At 56.2% G+C, this 20,414-nt stretch overlaps 1 protein-coding gene across 1 annotated transcript; it reads right to left on the bottom strand.

The window, feature by feature from the left end:
• Nucleotides 1-16,442: 16,442 nt before the first annotated feature.
• D7B24_003594 (uncharacterized protein) lies at nucleotides 16,443-16,850 on the bottom strand (the record flags this gene model as incomplete). Its single annotated transcript, XM_028637781.1, has 3 exons — nucleotides 16,443-16,507; nucleotides 16,571-16,631; nucleotides 16,824-16,850. 3 exons carry the CDS (start codon nucleotides 16,848-16,850, stop codon nucleotides 16,443-16,445), a joined length of 153 nt encoding a protein of 50 aa, XP_028497200.1.
• Nucleotides 16,851-20,414: the final 3,564 nt, after the last annotated feature.

Below are 20,414 nucleotides of genomic sequence, written 5' to 3'. Positions count from 1 at the left end.
TTCTTCACGTTTCGTGCTGTGAGATCAGGAATATGTTGTGAATATGGTGCTGGAGACGGAGGGCAAGTGCGTCCTGGTGTGTGAAAGTGAGGAGCAAGGATGAATGCGGCGGGTTCTCGGGAGGTCAAGCGGAAGGGTTGCCTGTCCTGACAGTGGTATCCCTGGCTCGTATGGGTATGTGCGCGGCAGAAGTTCAATGCGGTCAATGCAGACGGGGGGGTCGCAGCTCGTTCGCGAAACAATGTCGTCGACGACAGGAAGGAGCCGGAAGTGGGATCAAAGATGAGAATGCGGCGTCCAGCGCAGTAATTGGCGGACACGCGATTATCTGACGAGGCGTGCAGACGGCGACGTGGTCAGAGAAGAGGACGGGCGAGATATGATCGGTTGGTGGAAGGTGATGGGGAGGATAAGAATGGGACGATGGGTCAAGCAAGGCTCACCACCTCTATTAGTGTAGGGGGAGGGAAGTAGAGTCAAGAGACAAGAAATATTGAAGAGGTATGCTGGAACAGATCAGTCAAAGAGATCATGAACGTTCGAGCTGATCGGGTCAGGGCAGAAGCAGGTCAGGTTCATAGCGGGTGGGAAGGGTCCTCTTTAAGACAAGGTCAGATGTGTGTGTGAACGTACCGGAGGTGAGAGGGTCCGTGGCACTCAGGTACGTGACTGACAAAAACTCCGGTCTGCGAGGATCAGCCACACAGGTAGCTGCTGGATGCGTCACGAGTGGTCAAGCGGCCAAACTGGTGGACGGTGGGACTTTTGGGCTGATGTTTACAGAACAGGGCAAGACTACCTCCTCCTGCGTGCAGCAGATGGCAAGATGGCGAAGCGGCGGGCGGGGGATGGACCAAGGTTGTCCTTGCCTGCCGTGTCTTGTTTCGAGGTCTGAGTGTCGAGGACCGGCGTGTGTTAGGTTCCGGGGACTGCAGATGCAGACAATGGGCGGCCACGCGGGAACGGCAAGGCGATCGACGAAGTCCAGTGCGCTCAGGCACGGGGGCGAACTAGGCTGACGGATCTCGACGATTGGCGTCTCTCAGGGTCTGAGGTCCGAGGGATGAAGTCGTCTCTGCTTTTTTGGGGCCGTCTTCCTAGCTTCTTTACCTCTTTTCGTCCGTCTCGTGCGAGGTGCACGGAGCTTCACAAGGCCCACGACTAGATGTCCACCGACAAGCTAGGCTTCAACAGAACGAATCGTGAGGTTCACCTGAGTGGGGGTGGAGTTCAAGCCGGAATCTCCTGGCTGCTCGTGTCGTGATGGCGCTTGTCCTGGGTCGGGCTACGGACGTGCTCGTGGTTTGCGTCTAGAGGTTTGACGATGAGTTGTTGATCCGATGTTGGCCAAACAGGAGAACGAGATGAGAGAAACGGAAGGTCGAGGCTGAGGGAGGCGGGCTTTTGTAGAACAGAAGGAAGGGAGAAGAGGCCCACGACAAGACTGCCTTGGGTTGGTAAGGGAAGTGAGGCGCTGGACGAAGGTATATATCACCACTGGCAGTATAGGACCCAGGTGTTTCTTTCTCCTAGGGGGGGTGGTCCTGGCATTAGAGGGCAAGTGGAAAGGACCATGGGACAGGGTGTGAAGGGACCAGATCGTACCTTGTGTACATGTACCTGTACGTGTACCTGGAATACTGGAGAAGACCGTAAACCAGATTGGGCTTTTCTTATTTTCGTTGGTCAACAAGGGCCAAGTCCCGAGTCGAGTGGCTGCTGGGCGTGAGAACAGTCAAAACGCTCGAGCGCTGGCAGACTAGGGGGGGGTGAGGGTCTGGTGTGAAATTGACTCGAGCAGGTGGTGAGCAAGGGCCAGACGCCAGGCAAGACGGGTGGACGGAGCTGCGGGCGTGGCGATCTTCTCAACGGGGGTGTGAGCCTCTGTGCGTCAGGTTGCCGGGTGTTCGAAGAGGATTAGCCCCGACGATAAAAATACTACGCAAAGTGTTTTGTCAACGCGATGGGGCGTCGATGTCCACGTTTGGAGGGGTTATGGGCTGGTGGATGTTGCTGCAAGCGCACAAGCACTCATCACAGTCGACGTCGTGGGGGGATGGATGGCTAGAGCAGAGGAAAAAGGACGGATGATGTGCGATGTACGCTCGTCCCCTGCGAGGCACAGCCCGAATCCTGGTCTGGATGTGATGTTGTCCTGCTGGTGATGAGGAGAGGGCGGAGCTAATGAGATGCGGCAATGGCGGTGGACGTGGATGAAGTTCTTCCCCTCATGGTACCCTCAGGCGTCTGTCGTTGGTTATGAGCCGGGACGCGGTGCGGTTCCTGAACTCATGCGAAGCCGCGAGCCGCGAGCCGCAGAAGGGGGGGGGGCTTGGTGATCTGATGATGGTGAAGTGGTGAACCACTATGACGAAGACTCTGCTGGTGAGGCCAACAAAGTTGCAGCTTTCTTCTCCCTCGCGACGTGCCTTGTTCCTGAGCTGATGTGACCTGGATGCTGAATAGCTAGCTGTCACCTGAATGAACGGGGTAGGATCGAGGGACGCAGAGTGGCTTTTGCAGGGGCTCAGGGAAGTGGTGATGGCCGTCCTAACGAATCGAGGTCAAGGCAAAGTAGGAGCCAGTGTAGGATGTGTGTTGCGAGTGCGGGATGTGGGGAGTACAGCTCTGAACATGAAGGGAGGGGACGGCACACGAGTGACTGTATTGGAGCGGTGATGGCAGACTTGGAGTATCAGATCGGGACTATCCACCACATGTAGCAAGCGCCTCTAGCGACGACAATTCCACCGGTGGCGGCAGGCAGGCGCTGGAAGATGGGGAAGGGTAAGACAAGCAGTGAAGCTTCGCAGACAGACAGTCTGCAGCCTAGAAGGCTGAACAGCTCCTTAGTTGCCACAGAGCCGGTGTGATGGAGCAGCCAAGTCGCAGGCTTGACCAGTTCCCCCTCCCCCCATCCAATTCGAGTTAAGGGTGCCAAGATGGATGCGCTTAGTGGGGAGCCAGATGATGAGGATTTGTGGTAGCAGATGCAGTGACAGAGGCTGAGTGCAACTCTCTTGCCTCTCTGTTCGCCTGGGGCTGCCTTGTCATGAACACTGCTGGTAGCCGGGAATCATGCAGCAAAGACCCGGCCCTGGCGCAGGAGTCCGGTGCTTGACCGGTGCCGCCTTCAGTGGCCCCAAAACCCGCCGGGCTACCGCGACATCAATTGGCCGCAGTTTTCGAGGACATCCACGCCCCCGCCCCCTCTCTTGCTTGATCCTCTGTGATGTCGCTTCTGCCGGATCCTGAACCGAGCCCAACGTGAGGAGAAGAGGACGACGACGAGGAGAAGACATACACACAACAACCGGACCCAGCTACCGAGACCAGGTCAGAAGACATAGACTAGGAGACTAGAACAGAGAGATGTGGTGCGAGGTAAGGTATACTGCATGCCCCTCTCAGTAAAACCCATGTCCCTGCCCCTGGCGCCGACAGCGTCCGCAACATCGACAATGGGAGCAGAACGAAAGCAGCGGCTGCACAGTGCCCCGGGGTTTGCCAGGTACCAGCCACCAGGGGGGGGGGAGAGAGTGCTGGATGAAGCCCAGGCCAAGAGTCCAGGGCCGGGGGGGGAACAGCACCCGGTAGCCGACTAGGTGAGGGTGTCCTGGTTCAGGTCCAGGACAAGTAAGATCAGGGATGTTGCAGGCAGGGGAGCTGGGGCCGGGGTATCTCTGCGAGGTGAGAACTGAGAAGTGGACGTGATGGGAAAGGGGACGCAGACAGGGGAGGGGGGCAGGGGTTTGCCTGCTTCTGGGGTTTGCCTGGCTGGGGATAACCAGAAGAGGTTTAGGGGAGGGGATGGGAGGGAAAAGTCGCTGTGTAGTCCAGACCACTAAGGACATGGCGTCACGAGCTTTGTTCAGAATGACTATGGCCATTGTTACTGGGCTGTTCGTTTCGATCCTTTTTAGCGGGTGTGGATGGGCGTGTGTTTGCTGTTGTCTGCTAGCTATCCGGGACGGGGCCGGAAGCTTAGAGCTTGGCACGTTGATAGTACATGTACCGTGTAGTGACCATGATTTGCGTCGGCTCTGTCTACCAGCTCGAACAGGTAAGGGTTGGTCTAGCCTCTGTGACCAGCTAGCGCTGCTCAGGTTACACGGCAGCCGTGATTCTCGAGTCAAGTCCTTCCGCCCTAGACAGTACAGCCTGTCATGCTGTCCAACTCAGTGCACAAACGCCTGATGGCAAAGCAGCGTGTACTTACAGCAGTAGGCTACCGCCATTGCCTAGGATCTGACACAGAGTAGTAGCTAGTCGAGAGGAGACACCGCTGCTCACAAAACGATGATCGTTCTTGCGGAGCAGATCCTACCTGCTTGAGACGCTTAAGAAGGCGTGGTGCGTGACAGGCTTTTGCGCTGACGTCGTTGTCGAGCTTCCAATGTTTCATCCGCCACATGCGAACTGGTCCTCTCCTCACGGTGACAGCTTCACTGTAGAGAAACCAGTGATCGACACGGCTCTCTCTGCACTATCGTTTGTGCCGACGATAAGAGACCATTTCCGTGGTCCGGCGTCCTTACTCGCGTGCAGATACAGAGCACACAGTCTCTTTCCTCCAGGGTTGCCACCCCTTGATCAGAGTCGTGTTCTGGTGGCTGGTTTGAGTACAGGCCGAAGGCGCACAGACCTGGAGCAAGATTCGCAGCAACAAGTCCAATGTCGTCGAGTACGTGACCACGCCCATCCATTTCGTCGCACTCTGCATGACCATTGTCGCGCCGCCGTCTCTTCGCTAGCATTTCCTCTTCTCCCAGATTCCGGACCCGTTTCGCGCAATTTCCCATGCGACGCCAATGTGCGGGATCGGTGCTGGCTTAGCCTCACGTCGATTGTTTGGTATGACACGAGTAAGAGTGCCTTGTGCTGCCTGTCAGGACAAAGGCAAAGCCACTGCTGTCCCAAGTCGCCCCGAATCTCTGTACAGTAGCCTACTGTCAGCCACATACCAGCGCCCCCGCTCGTCCCGGCGTCCAGCCGCAATGGCTAACCCGACAGAGAGTCCATAATTCGGCTTCAAGCCGCAACGGGATGACCACAGCAACGGGCTCGCCAAATTCTCCCAGTCCAGGCTCTCTGTTCTCCACCGCCCGCTGATCTTTGGGCTGGGATAACGCCCCGACGCCATGTTGGTGGGAACATGTGAATGGTCACACTTGTTGGCTGATGGTGTGCCTGTCGTTGAGGCAGGCCAGCCCAGCCCAGGCCGTTACCAGGAGTCGACTGTCTCGACCTGAGAGCACAGGGGAGCGGGGAAGGAGAGCACGTCACCTGGCTCCCAAACTTCTTTCCCAACCAGGCATAAATCAGGATGGCCGGTGACGATCATGACCCCGCCAGGCCTACGCAATGAAGATGATGCGGTCCCAATTTTCGGCAGTGGACCCAGCAAAAACTGTCTGTCTTGCCTGGCATTCTTCTGCTCACCGTTGTCGTGACTTCTGGGACTGTGAATTAAGGCAGGCCCATCTGCCGCGAGCTAGCCTGATGATCGCCATGCGCGTCTCATTTGAAGATTCGCAACCCCGGACCTGATGTTACCAAAAGCCTGAGCCTGCCGTACTATGCAACTGAGACAAAGCACAGCGACCAATCCGCCTGCACCACACGTCGTTCCGATATGCCTTATCCATTAAGGCTAGAATTAATTTGTTTTTCGCGGGTGGGTTCTGAAGACCCAACTGTTTCTCTTTTTATCGCGCTTTGTAAGGGCGCACCATTGATAATTTGGAATGAGCTTTCCTAGTTGCCCATGGCCGGTGGAAGTCACGGCCATACTGTAGCTTCACTCGTCCCACATTGTATTGAGCCTGTCCTGGACATATTTTCCGACGCGGAGGTGGCTGTCAATCCACTTCTGGTCACTTTGCAAGGGTACCATGTTGACAGTGTTCGCCTGATATGTGGTCAAGTGTGGAAGGCGACAACCGAATATGGAGCAACTAGGAGCTCTCGGGGCAGCCACGGGCTCGGTGTACTGGTCGACCTGGCGCCCTGTCCTGATGAAGCCAAGCAAGCTCATGGATTCGTTTCGCTCCATGGCCTCCACCAGCATGAATCGCTTGCAAAACAATCACACCATGTTCATGTCGGCTCGACATCCGAATAGGCTCTCAGCAGGGGACAGCCTCGGCCGACGGAATTACCAGATGGACCGTTGAGAAAGATATGTCGGCGGCGTGTTGATCACCTTGACGCAGAAGACTCTCCTGATGTCTTGTTTCCAAATCTCGGCCGCTTTGATGCGGAACCGACACGACCGCAATAGGATGTACTGGGGTCATTCTAGGAAGGGCTGATGTGCGAGAGACCTGGAACGCCGCCATTAGATCAGACAGTGACGAGTCGAAAGAGCCACCCCCTGGAGGGCGCTCCCCGTCACGCAGATGAGCCCGCTGCTCAGCCCAGCATTCCTTCGACTCACTAGCGCTTCGGCCCCTGAGGCTCTAACAAAGCCGTCGCTGGGAGCTGAAAGTCAGCCCTGACGACGCTGCCAAGTGATGAGCTCCATCATGTATTTGGCCGGATGCCCTGACCTTGTTACTTGTGTAGATCCGCCCGCTAAGGTCCGTCAGGCTTGGGTTTTCCCAACAACGTTGTGTCCGACGTACTGACGTTCCTGTGACCATGCCGGATTACGGCTCAAGCTACATGTATGAGCCTGGCTTTGCTACCACACACCTCAGATGCACACCTTGTCGATGTCCATGTAAATAGCTGAGGGCCCCGGCGTCGGAGGTCGGGTGCACGCTAAGATGGGGCAGATCATCATATTGTGCTCTAACAGCCGACTGCTCCGATGATCTTGAGTCAAGCTGTTCAATGTGTGTCATCCTGCCTGTAGCTACAGGGTTAAATGGCGCGGTAAGGATGGCGTACAGAGGCCTTGAGGCAGAGTGCAGTGTGGTGGGCCTGTCGGGGTTTTAGACGAGATATCGAACCTCTCATGCTTGCAATCCGCCTACATTTCGGCCGAGAACGGCGCAGGGCGATTTTCATTTGTGAATACAAGTTCTTATAACAGTCTACTGGTCGGAGGAGCAGACGCACACCGTCCAGCTTGGCGATCAAATCGCAATCGAGGGGCGACGAGGGTCATCACAGGAAACACGGCTGCTTGAACGTGGCCATGCGAAAGTCGCAGTGCATGCAGCTGCCAGGTGCCGCTGGACCCGGGCGTAAATGTACGTGGTACTCAGTAAGCAGGCGGTGATGCCTATCAACACCAAGAACAGTCGTTGTCGATGCGAGTCTGCAAAGGAATACGGCTTGATCGGTCGGCACCTTTCTTCGCACGCAATACTGCCCAACCTCAGTACAGGGCAGGGTAGGCAGGCGGAGGTCCCCTATTGGAGCGTGAGCAGTCGATTCAGCTCACAGGCTGCAGCCCATCCCGGGGACCAGGTGAAGGACGGGGAGCACCCTTGCCAGACAAGGTCAATAGCGTGATTCGGCATTTCTACGTCGCATTGTTGCGAGCGTCATATGGTGTTGCGGAAGCCCATTCATGCAGGTCTAGATGATTTCGTCGTACTTGTACGTCGCACCCATGTAGAGAATCGAATCATGGCGCAGCTGCAGCTGACAGTTGTTGCTAGTTGTGGATCAGGACTTTCTTCCAGTGGACTGAAGTCAAGTGGCTTCGTTACTGATCTCAGCCCAAGGTTTGCCTGCTCAAAGGTAGTGTTCCGGTTGGGCAGCCTCCCCAGTCAAACAACGCGAGGCAGTAGATGTACTCTGTCGTAAGCCAGCCAGGTCTGGTGTGTTGCAAGGCTGTACCACTTTATTGTACCATTCCAAAACAGCATGTGAGATGGGTTTGGTGATGCGAGCGTCAGGCGGTACGGTGGTGCCGGGTGCAACGGAGCAAACAAGATACCTACTGTAGCGGTAGCGGTGGTGGTGGTATTGATGAGAGTCAACGCCTTGCCTTGCCGGCCTTGGGGATGTTGCAAGTCCCACCCACGCCATCAGCGTCAGTTGTTCCTGGAGGAAGGCACTCACAGCAAGGCTTCGAGCTACCTTCCCCGCACCTCCACTACTAATTGTGTGCGCTTGGACCTCTCTTTCCCCCCCTCAATCAATGTGTGTCTGCCTCGGCCACGGTTGCATTTGCATTCTGAGGCCGCAGTTGCCGTTCCAAGTACTAACACCTCAGTCGGTAAGACCATTGCCACTGTGGATGCTGATACCGTGAGGCAAGAAGCACCACATGCAGGCGACACGTTCTTCCCCGATTGGTCCTTTATGTCCGATCATCAGTGGACTTCCTTCCAAACCTACGTCACGACAGGATGTCACCTGGTGTTGATGTGGGCAATACGTGCTTGGCTGATAATCAAGTAAGGACCAAGTGCAGATAGCTGCACCCTCCGTGGGGGAGGGGAGGGGTTCGACACGTTCATGCGTGGCGTCGTGGAGGATCAGTCCAACGTATGAAGCACGCAGAGTCTTGGTCTGCCTTGAGGGCTGCACGGGAAAGGTCGCAAAGCCTCGTGGCGAGGAGATAATCCCCCTTGCCACGGAAACATAAACGTGGGAGCTATTCTTAGGCGAATGAAGGGCAGCAACCAGCCAGCTCGCCCAGTGACGAGTGGGTGCGATGAGAGCTGGGCAGCAAAAGCAGCCACAGGTCCCTCTCGTCGCTTGTTGCGACCTCTGTCTGTACCTGTTAGCGAAATGAAACGCGTGCTTGAACAGGAAGGTGTATGCATCAATAGATGGTGGGCATTGACGCCACAACGTGAAAGCTGGAGGCGGTCCGGAGATCTCGAATGCACTAACCAACGCCACTCGGGGTCCAGCGTGCTTCTACGTAATGATTGACACAACACCAGGAGCAAGGCGAGGCATCTTCTGCTGGCAAACGACCACTCATCACAGGGGATAATGCATGCCTACGAAGGGCCCTGGCCGACAAAGTCAACCCCCCGAGGTCGCCGCTCGAGCTGAAACGAAGCCGAAACTGCATGGGTGGCCCCTGGCAGTCCCATCGAAGCGATAAAAGCGGGGTATAGCTGGGCGGGGCGGCGGGACACGATGGTTTGAAGCAGGGGAAGACAAGGGCTCCCGCTGCCCGCCCACCCAACGAGCTTGGGTAGGAACCCTGAAGGGGAGGCCCCGTCCCTTCCCATGCTCCCATGCACCTGGTCTTGCCATGTGCTGAGCCCTCCACACTGGCGTCAACTGCCATGTCGGGAGGGGTGCGGAGGGTCCTGCGAGTGAGGTGGATGATGCTTTGCCAACCTCTCGCAGCCATCACAACCCAAGGAGCACGAGGGCAGCAAAGGTGGCATCAAGGAAAGCACACAGGATGCGGATGGCTGCCCCTACCTGTCAAGCAAGCACCAGCACTATCGAGTTCTTCTTCTCGTGGTTTTCAGCAACAGTGTCAAGTATCACCGGCGATTACTGTAAAGCGTTCTATCGCTGGTGCCCCTGTTAGGGCGTCGCCTGGCTCGCTTGGCCTCGCTTGAACGAAGCGGACCGGCGTCTGACTATCAGCGCCCCCAAGCCACCTCGCCACGGTGTGAGTGCATGCATGGCGAGCTTCATCTCGGTCTGAAGAACCCGTCAGGCTAGCAGCTCGATCCTCGGAGAAAGGCCACGAACCTGCATCAAACACACCTAGGCATCAGGACAGCTAAAACAGAAGATCGCTGCATGAACCTGCAATGAAGTCGTATGGAGACCCGAAAATATGTAATGTCGCAACCACCTTCGTCCAGCCAAACGAGCTTCCCCCCAAGCGTAAACCTGTCGGAACCTCCGCGCCCTTCCCATTGGCGACCGCAGAGCATTCTGGTCCTTGCATCTTGGGTACAAGCGCCATGCAGTGCGGCCATACCACACTAAAACAGACCGTGGCACGGGTCTGGCTTCGGTTCCGACGGACGAGCCTGATGACTATCATTTCGAAGGAGTAGATGCCATCTTGGGTAGGAAACTCCGATGAGGGGACTGGAAAGGGTTTTGCGGCTCAGATTGGCCTAGCCACAAGGATCGCCGAGGTGTCAAAGTCTCAGCATAGCATGATTGGCAGCCCTTGCGAGAAAAAGATCATTTTGACGTTTCTCGCTTCGCCCCTCGATGTCGCGCACCAGTCCGTGGGGAGACGGAACGATCGCCGTAGCCGAAATCTTTTTCAACATGGGGTGGGTGGGACATGGGCATCTACATCGACATGGACATGCCTGGATTTATTCCATCAAGAAGACCGGCAATGACGTGTCACCGTCCAAAGCTATCGTCGAGTCCGTGTTTTCCTTGAATGACAGGTCCATGGCCAGGACCTGCCCGGACCTGTCCGGACCTGTGTGCATGTTATCGCCGTCTGTCAAACCCCTCGCCGCAGCTCCGTGTGCAAGAAGTCCATGTCTGCACGGTCCAGTCGTTTCCCCCCTGGCCTCGACCTGTCGGTTCCTCTCGATAACCAGGACACCCAGGTTAGAAGGTGGCGCCGGCGCCGCTCATCTGCAGCGGTCCGGGAAGGCCTATGCACGTCGTCTTCAGGTGTCAGTCACTGTTTGATCGGAAGCGGATGATTGCAGTTTCTACTTCGATGCGCAATAATTTGATTGTACTCTCGAACCAAGGGCAATTTTCAATTTTTCTAAATGCAGCACCTGACCAATAGGCAGTGCTACCGTCACGAAACGACCCGGCTTGTTGGTGTCTCAGCGCCCAGATTAAGTACGCTCATCCACGGTCGCGGAATCCGAAGACTTGAAGTGAAAGGCCTGTCAATTTTGCATCCCGATTGCGGTCTGTCCGTCTGCTATGCAGCTGGGATGCCCGGCGCCCTTTTGTCGTGCTGCCCAAGATCCCTGAATCCCACCTTATGGTTTCATTCAGCGTACCTACTTACATGTACATGTATCAAGATTATCCCCCTCCCCCCTTCTAGATGGCTCAAGAGGGCCATCACGGGGCGGATCCGAGCAGAATTACGACCGCCGGCCAGGGCACTGGAGGTCCGGGCGAGGCAGGACAGGGAAAGCCTCAGGGGGCGGTCCGGCGCACGGCCTTACCCTCTGACTTTGACAAGAGCCTTGACATGTCTCTTCGGGGGCCACAACGCTATTTTGCGTTTATTATTGCTTTGTCCTGCCCTGTTGCTTGTCAAATCAGCGGTCCGGCCGAGACTGCCTGCCCAAAGCCCGGTCGGGGTTCGGATGGACGGGAACGTCGCGAATCAACATGCACGCCATTGACAATATCAGGACATGCTTATAGACAAGCGGGCGGATTCGCGATGGACTCTGTGAATCAGCGCCAGTCGGGCCGCCCAGGGCTCCCCAGAGGAGAGCAGCCAGCAGGGGATGCATCGAGACCTGAGAGGTAGGATTGTGGAGAGCCATGGCCTGTACGATTCAGCACAACCTGGCCTGCCCCTTTACCGTGCCTCGCTTCCTAATTGAACGTGTCCGGGCACTGGACAGTACCTTGCCTCCTACGCCCAGAGTGAGGGTGGCGATGGCATGTGATCTACCAGGTCATGAGAAGATGTGCGGAGAGCGATATCACTGGCAGCGAGGACGGACGCATCTGCAGGAACCCGACCGTTTTTCAGTCGGTTCGGGACCTTTTCTTCCCATCACGCGGCATGAGGGATGAAGGTGCATGAAGCACGCCGCCTGCTTGCCTGCAGTCGGGTAAAAAGGAAGAGAAAATCAATGTCCGCTGCAATCAAGACGCACACGCGCGCGAACGCCGACTTCAGACGAACACCTGCAGGTGAGCGGGCAAGCGGGACGAACGAGCAAGCAACAAACCCGACGTCCTGGGGGGAACCAGTTCGTGTGCCTCTTCTTCGCCCACAAAACATGACGAACCTCTGGGTCTAATGTCTTGGATCTTTGCAAATGGTGGAGCGGAAACTGCAGAAAAGCTGCAGCAGGGGCACAAAAAGTTGCAAGGTCGGGAATCGAGTGAGAGTCTTTCATCGAGATCAAGTTTGCTTCCCATCCGCCCCCCCCCCCCCCCCCCCCTCCTCTTCCCTCCCTCTCTCCCATCCAAAATCGACCTGGAGCATCATCATCGAATGCCGACAACCTCTAGCGACAGACGAAGTCCGCCAGCTAGCCCTCTCATTCCCCTCTTTTTCTCAACCCTCTCAGGAAAGCGGGGCAAGGTGGTTGGACCGCTGGTCGCGAGCAAGAGGCCGAGCACTCTTCAGGGCTCCAGGGCAGAGGACGATGGTTAGGTAGGGTTTGGGATAGGGGGTGACGTGATCTGTAGGCCGCCTCCGCGGGCAGCAAATAGGCAAGGGTCGCGGATGGGGAACGACCAGGGGTGGGGCCTATGAGTTCGGATGTCAGCAAAGCACACCAAGACGATTGGCCAGTCGTTTAGAGTGGATGACTTTCTCGGCAGGTCCTAACCTGGTCCCAGGAGGCCGGGGCGTGGGGTCCAACACTTGGAAGAGATCAAAGATCAGGGGAAAGAGGCACCGGGCCGAGCAGGGCAAATTTGGTTGGATGCGCAGGTGGGAATTCTTCCGAGTCCGATCTCGGCAAGGACAAGGGGTCGTCGCTGGCTCGCGTTCGTTGACTGGACTGTGTCCCCCGCACAGGAAGTAGAGCTCGCCGTGTCCCATATGTCAGCAGGTGTTACTGCCCCCAAACGGGTTCCTCCCAGAGCCTCATCCGAGCAGTCGCAGCGCCCTGGAGGACCTGCCCAAGTAGGTAAGGATGTAGGTAGGCAGCGCGTGCGACCCCGCTCCCCATCCTTCTCGACTGCAACACCAAGCCCCCATCACACATTACGTCGCAGCCCTCGACCGCCTGGTTATCCTCAGACTCTTGGAGCATCATCGCTATACCTGCACGTATGCAACATCCGCTTGCGAGGCGACTGCAACACAATGCGGCCCACCGACGTCTGACTCTCGGGAATCCTCCATCAATCTCATGATTGTGGATTTCCTCCTGTCAAGCTGCAGCAGCCGAACCCTCCAAGCGTGTGACATTCGGGGAGGGGCCATCCTGGGCCGGGAGGAATTCCGCTTCATGCCCTGAGGCAGTTCATAGTATCGTGCCAGCCAAGGGACCCGAAGATGCGAACACCGAACACCGATCACAACACCAGCCATACCCAAGTCACCCCCTGCGTTGGTGCTGTGGCTGGGGTGGTATTGATGCAACATGCATATGCCGAATGATTCTCATGGACCTTCACAAAGGGTTTGTCGAGTCGCGGGCATCCACACCTCGAGCCACACGATACGCGATACTCATCACCTGTGCCTCAGTTTGAGGCTTGCAACCTTACGTCGCACCCAGATGCCTCTGATGTGCTTTACGCCAGATGAGGTGGAGCGAGCCCTCCCCCTCTTCTCGTTCCCCTCCTCTCAGGATGGCCTGCCGCCGGGTCATGTCTCGTGGTAAGCTTCCTATCCTTTCTTGGTTGTTGGCGAAGTATGCGCAACCCTCCCTCAGCTAGTTGTGGCCTGTTTGCAGCGCAATCAAGAGCGTGTTGCGATTTGGTTGTGAGTGGATCGCGACCGCGCCGATCCATCACCAGCCTGTTGTTCCACTTGGAACAAGCGCGCGACAGTCGTCAAGCGTGCCACTTGCGCGCTCCGGGAGAACCCCCCCCCCTTACACTTGGCCGAACGTGAAACGCAGCTGCCTACCGTTGAAAGCATCAAGGGCCACAAAACCTCCACATATTCGGTACCTAGCGAAACTCGAGTACAAGACGCCGCTGGACAGGGTTCGACAGGTGGAAGGGGACAACCGCTCTGGCAGAAGGACATCCAACAAAAACGCAATGCAAACGCCTAAATAAAAGCCAATGCAGTTTATCTACAGCCATGTCATGTCCCGAACCCAATACAGATGCACGCCCGAATACTACTCTGTGCGTGGCGCCACGCAACCCGATAGCCTTGCGATATATGGATATCACTGAGGCTCGCAGAGGCTGGCCTAGCCATGGCCGTCGGATGGTACCTGTAATGCCGCCGATGGAGTGGAAGTGTCACGGTGTACTGTGTGCGCAATCGCGCTCAGGCTGCGGGACGCGGGTGCGCTTGGCATCTTTCTTCTCCCATCGACATGGATGTCCAGCTAAAAACCCCTCTCGCCAAAGCCCAACCTCCCGCCATTCTCGTCAGTCAGGGCACTCGCATGCATCTGCAGCAAGACAAGGGGACGCTGCACGCCGTATCCCACCGCTACTTGTGCCCCCCTCTTAGCGATCACAGGCCTAGACTACGCTAGCCGTTCAAGAGCAGCTCGCGTCCATGACTTGGGTTGTTGACACGATGATACCCTTTCGAGCGTGTCATGAACCTGAAAGGCGGGGTAGTACGATAACGCAACAATTGCCGGAACGACAAATACGCAGATACAGGAGGACGAGAAATCAGGTCACTTGGCTATAACACACCCCGTTAAACAGTCACCTCGTCCGGGGACCGGGGCCGAGTCAATTGATCATCACACGAAGCGAAGAAGCCCACTAATAAACACAGCAAGCCAATAGTAGCAAGGCCAAGCGTGCAGGTGATTCCGATGCTGTGCAAGTGTTCTGTGCGCTGCAGGCGACGACAACGCCAACAGCCGGAGCGCCTTGATTCAGGACCGGAATCTTTGATCAACAGCTACCTCTCCGGACAAGAACAAGTACAGCGCGATGAATGCTCCTAGCCTGCATAAGCCCGCATGGCCGCCCGTCGCAACATGACGCTCCCCAAGGCATGACAACCGCCACAGTGACGGAAGGGGACGGAAGGAAAGCCTGTCGAGACCCAAAGGACTAGAGGCGTCATGCTGGACCGTCACAATTACCAACTTGTCGGATAAGACGCATGACGCGTTCGCCAGGCCGTTGACCAGCAGAATCTTGAGGGCACTCACTTGGCAGGCGACAGTGGATAGACATCGTTTCCAGCTACGGCTGCCGGCCTGAAATTCGTCACATCAACATCCGATTGTCAATGCGCGGGCCCAGGGTTCGGATCCTTGAGACCATATTCAAGCCCCAGCGCGGCTACGTTTTAGTAGAGATGGTGATGGAGCTCCGCATCATATACTCCCAACGATACCGTTGTGGTCTCACGCGGATCACGGGAGGTGGGCGTTGCGGAATCAGGGCAGCGGGTGTTGCTCTTGAATCACAGAACCATTCCGTCAACCAGCAGCATCCCATGTTGGTCAATCGAGCCGTGACCCGCCTGTCCAGCAACATGCTGCTGACCGGATCAAGTAGAGCTACATGTCATTCATCGCGTAGCAAGAACATTATGCCCAATCTCCATGCGTCCCCGTAGGATGCACTCATTTCACGCCGAGCCAACCCAGCTCAGTATCATTGTAGCTGTATATATTTGCCCATATCCTCTTTCGGCAAGTATGTTCGACTTGGGCCTACAGGTGGCATCGAGTCAAGAGCGCACCAGCTTTCAAAGCAACAACACGACAAGAGAACCGCAAGGAATCGAGCTTCTCCTACGACGACCATCGAAGTAAAGATGGCTGAAGCTCTCCTTCGACAGGGTCACCTCCAGTCAAGTCAGCACTCTAACAATGCATTACGTGACCCCAATAACACGGCTATTCTGATACACTCGTAAATCTCTGCTCGGCGAAGGAGGGATATGGGGCTGTTCATCATGACCACAAGCCCGATCTGTTGTGATAGGGTCGCATCGTTTTCCCTCTCTTGGGAAACGACAGCTGCCAGACGACTCCTTGCAGCTAATTCCATCGCAGATCCAGTGTAGGCCAATATGTACGCCCTGTCACTCCTCTCGCCATCAGAATGACAGCTGAACACAGATAGCGTCTGGTCTAGACTCGTCATCGATCTAGGTTGGCGGCCTGACCGGTTGCCGTGACCAGGCTTGCCATAGTGTACGCGCTCAGATCGCGGTGGCCCACAGCGTCCATAGGGAGCAGAAAGACCGACCATGTGTTGAATCCGGGATCTGCCAGTATTGGCCGAAATTGGGAGTAATGCATAGTAAAAGAGCAGGCGTGCCAGCAGCAAAAGTCAGGGACACTCGACCGGCACTCTCTGCCACCAGTGCCACACATTCGACGCCGGAAGACTTTCGAAGTACTGGTTGGACAGCGTAAACTTCGGGATTCGGAAACAATCACTCGCGAACCTTTGCGTTGGTTGGGCTGCGATCTGTCTACTGAACTTGAGGATTCGCGCGCACTAGCAGTAGACTTTGCCAAGCTTAGCTACCAAGACGAGTGGCGAACGCATCGAGGACCGGGCCGCTTCGAGAGTCAGGTATGCATCGAGCCCGGAGGAAAAAGAAAGGGTTCACTGCCAGGAGATTTTCTCCACACAAACGGGGCCCTGAACAGGTCTGGACGTGATGACCTGAGTTGCCGTTCCGACTCGGCCGAATACATCGTCGAAACCTCATCGGCTGCCATACGGAGAAGAAAATCTTAGGATCGAGCCACTCAGTTGTAGCTCCTCTCCAAGATCATGGCGGCTGCAATGTTGTGTTCAATGACGCTAGCTGGCTCTGTATTGGTGGGTCAGTCATGTGAACCATCCAAGGAGAAGTCCGACAGGATATGATTATCACCGAAGTCAGAGTGCGGAATGAGGACATGGCGGATGATGAGGCTTGGGCCATTGCGATCCAACTGGTCAGTGTCAGAGTCAGTCCCAATGTGGGAATAAACAGAACCGGGCAGCTATGTCTGTGTGTCGAACGAAAGACAGTGCGCTGCAGGAAATATGTCTCAGGCGAGAATCGCAAAGACACGCTTGTCTCTTTTTGACAACGTGTCTGAGAACGCATGCCAAGTCGCGCCGCGCTCCTTTCATTTCCTCACGGGCTGGATCAGCGCCGCCGCCGCCATTCACGAAAAGCCGTCGCGAGACGATATCGAACTATCTCCCAATCCTCACAAGCGCAGCCTTACTTGCCCAGCACTGTCTAGCTGTAGCCGTACCCACCACGAACCATCTCACATGTTCGCTCCAGTCGGACAAACCAAACGGCTTGCTGTTGCCAGTACTGAATTCCGGCCTATCAAGGAAGTCAATACGCAGGATACGGAAATTTTCCGATATGATATTATGGCATGATATTGGATATTCATGCGGCTGTTAGGCTGTGGGTGACCACCCAGCTTGATAATCCCATGTCAAACGAGAGACTCCAGCCAATACGATGCACATCAGGGCTACCAGTTCTTAAGGCCTGCGTATCAAAACCACCCCCCTGGTTCGTTACCATTGTCAATGATCAACCACCAGCATAATAATATCGATCTAGCAGATTACTTCGGCGATCCCCTTTCCCTCATAAGCCCTCACAGGGCGGTCACATATGGGTGGAGGCATGTCCTGGTAGAAGTGACAAATACTCTGGCTCACTCGATAGGCTATCCAGGTACCAGTGGCCACGTTTGCCTAGCCACGAATTTGTATGATTCTTAGCTTCAAATTCTTCGATAACTGCCTGTCTGCTGTTCGCAATGTATCACCCTTCCCGGCTGGCTTTCCCACATGGGAGGTAGGTGAACAAAGGCGCGCTGAATATCAGCCATATTTGCAGCTAAGGATGGCGTTCGGAGCCGGCGCCCTCTAGCGACAATCCAAGTCCAGGGGGCTCAAGGCCTAAGAAGATGGGCAAATGACTTGACAGGTTTGTCGAGCACCATCCCTGAAATCGAGTCAGGTGCAGGATGACTTTGGCGCACCACAAGTGTCGCCTAGTTGCGTAACTTGACACTCTCTGCACCTCACCGGGGCTCGAAGATACTTTCAGGAAGCATCCGATTGCGCCCCACGGTTGCTTCATCACAAGTGATCTGCGTGACATCGTCAGGGAGGTCACATTTTGGTTGGAGGAGCGTTTCAGCAACAACGGCAATGAAGAGACGGGCTAGGCGGGCTATCCTGGATAGGAGCGGGGTTGTTGTCGCTCGGCAGTTCCATACATCCGTCATCAGCCAAGCAAGTCTGAACTTGCCCGTGATGTGCTCGCACTCTGTTGCGTCTTTGCTTATTGCACTCAAGGCGTGCTGACAATACACAGCATACCATACTGGAATGATTCTCAGGTTGACGACCGATCGATGTTACTGATGGTCAGGTTTGGCAGATGGTGGGTGCGCAACCACGTCTCCGCGCAAACCACGTGGTCGGAAGGCTTCCGGATGTGACCCTGGGCCCCTTGAGCAGCACATCTCAACGCTGAACGGCTGGTGTCACAGCACAGGCCCCCCTACGGCCAAGCTGCGGTTCCCTCGCCTCCCGCTCGCGGTCTGGGCTAAGTGTTCTAGCGACAAGAATTGTCGGGCGGGGGCATTGGACACGAAACAAGTCGAACAGTCTGAGGCCGCTAATGGAGTCCTCCAGGAGCCAATTGCCCATCCAGACGGGGAGGACGGGCTTGGAGATAGTTGAGACATCCTGGGGATCAGGTACTCTTCCTCTGTGTGGTTCTCGGAGACTATAGCCCTAGCCAAGCCAGCCGGCTTCCGGTGGCGATGGACGACAGCCGCTCCGCCTGACTACAGCACCAGCTTCTGTTATCCAGGACAGCTTGTCATCCTCGGGTGCGTTTTGCTGTGTGCAATGCAGTATCAGGGCCAGCCATTTCAGGAACACTTTGCGCACGGATCGCCGCTTACTGCGGATCAGCCTTTAGCCCGTCGATCGTAGTGGAATGTTCCGATTCATGTCTACGGCGCGGCATCATCGAATTGTGTTGAAGACGGAAGACATCCGCTGGACCACGCCGCTTCACGAAAATATTCCTAGGCCCTACCTAGGGAAGGGAGCCCGTAGAAATTCCGACGTCAGTAAATCCTCAAAGCCGGGCCAAATATGATCACCTAGTGGCTCTGGGACCTGTCAGTCCGGTCCTTTTCAAGCTGCGCGCGGTATCCCGCAAGTCTCCGCCATGGAGAAATACAATGAGCCCTGGGTCCCTATCGGACTTATTTCATGGAGGCGCTCCCACAAACGACGACAAAGGCCAAGTGAGGTTAGAGCCCCGGTAGCTCCCAAGCTAGACGCTCTCGGCGGAGCTTGTGAAGGGGAAGATGGCTTCAAGACGCAAGCCACTGCAAATCAGCGGCCTGGACCAGGAATCGGGGTTTTTCGGTGCAGGAGGCGGTCTCATTTCCCAGCGTCATGTTCACGAAGTGCCGGATCATGTCACTAGAGCACCAGGAAGAGGCAAGTGAAGTCGCAGAACCCGCGGTAGTAGCGTTGCCACCACCGCCAAACACCAAAGCCAGTCCCTGGCCCTGCCGCGCTATCACGCTCGCCGGCGCGCTAACTAGCAGATATGCACCAAGGACAGCTGAACTGGGCCTCATCCACGAACCGGCCGCCGCTAGGCCAGTGTTTGAGCAACGGAGCCACGTGCCTTCTTCAAACACGTGCACTGTATACGGCGGGCTGAGCTACTCGTACACATCATGGGCTCTCCAACACTCATTTCCCCCGACACGAAACGCGCGGGCCAAGTGAGACAAACGAACCACCCACTGGTGGCGGCAGTGGAGGATAACTGATTAGGCAAAGGCAACGCCCATCTCGCCGGGTCGGGAACACGCTATGGACGCCATGATTGCCAGCCGGCAGGCCGCTTGACTTGCAATTGCCCCAGCCTCTACTCGACTGGATGTAGATCAGGACCACTCTGTGCAGGGACGTGTTCCGTTTCGGCCGAGTCGCTCATTCGAAGTTCGGGACTGTAGCAAGCTGGTAGCTATCGTTTGGGGCGCATGCTGAGCTGGACGACCCAAATGAACTTGCGGCGAGAGGTGTTTTCCGTCACATGTGTCCACGTCTCCTCACGTCTAGGCCTCCCCCCAAAGGCTTTGAACGACAGCCCAAGGTTTCCGTAGTGGACTCATGACAAGGTGGGGGGCGTGAGGACAGCACTGGGAATGGCCAAGTTCGTCCACGTCTCCTACAGCGCGCCAGGCTACGATGTTGCTAGTGTGTCATGACGATGTTGAGGCCGGAAGTGACGGAGGCCGCCCTATACTGGGCGGTGCCACGCGGGGACAATCTGAAGCAGTTGTGAGGGTGTTGGCCTGGACCTGGTTTGACTTGAATCATATTCTGCCCAAATGACTCGGATGGGCCCGTCTGGAGAATGGTGGGAAACCGTGGGCGGAAGGGGAGATCATTGCATGATGAGCCGCCAAGTGGTCCTGTGGGGGAGGGCTTGACGATCACCTCCTGCGCTAAAAAGCAGTGTTGACTCAAAAGGGAAGAAAGGCGTCTCGTGACGCTAGAGCCCTGGAAGCCATGACACACAGACCGACGAGCTAACTCAGCGTCAACCGCGATAAGCGGCAACGTTTGATATGAGAGGCACGGAGCGTACGACCGGTCTCTCATACGGCCTCGGAGACGGGCCGGTAAGCACATCGGGGCGTCCAAGCCCCGATGTT

This window comes from Verticillium nonalfalfae, assembly GCF_003724135.2.
Source record: "Verticillium nonalfalfae strain VnAa140/NRRL 66861 chromosome Unknown scaffold_20, whole genome shotgun sequence".
Classification (NCBI taxonomy): Eukaryota; Fungi; Ascomycota; class Sordariomycetes; order Glomerellales; family Plectosphaerellaceae; genus Verticillium; species Verticillium nonalfalfae.
The sequence above is the reverse complement of the archived record's forward strand: the minus strand, read 5'-3'. Positions and strand labels throughout refer to the sequence as shown.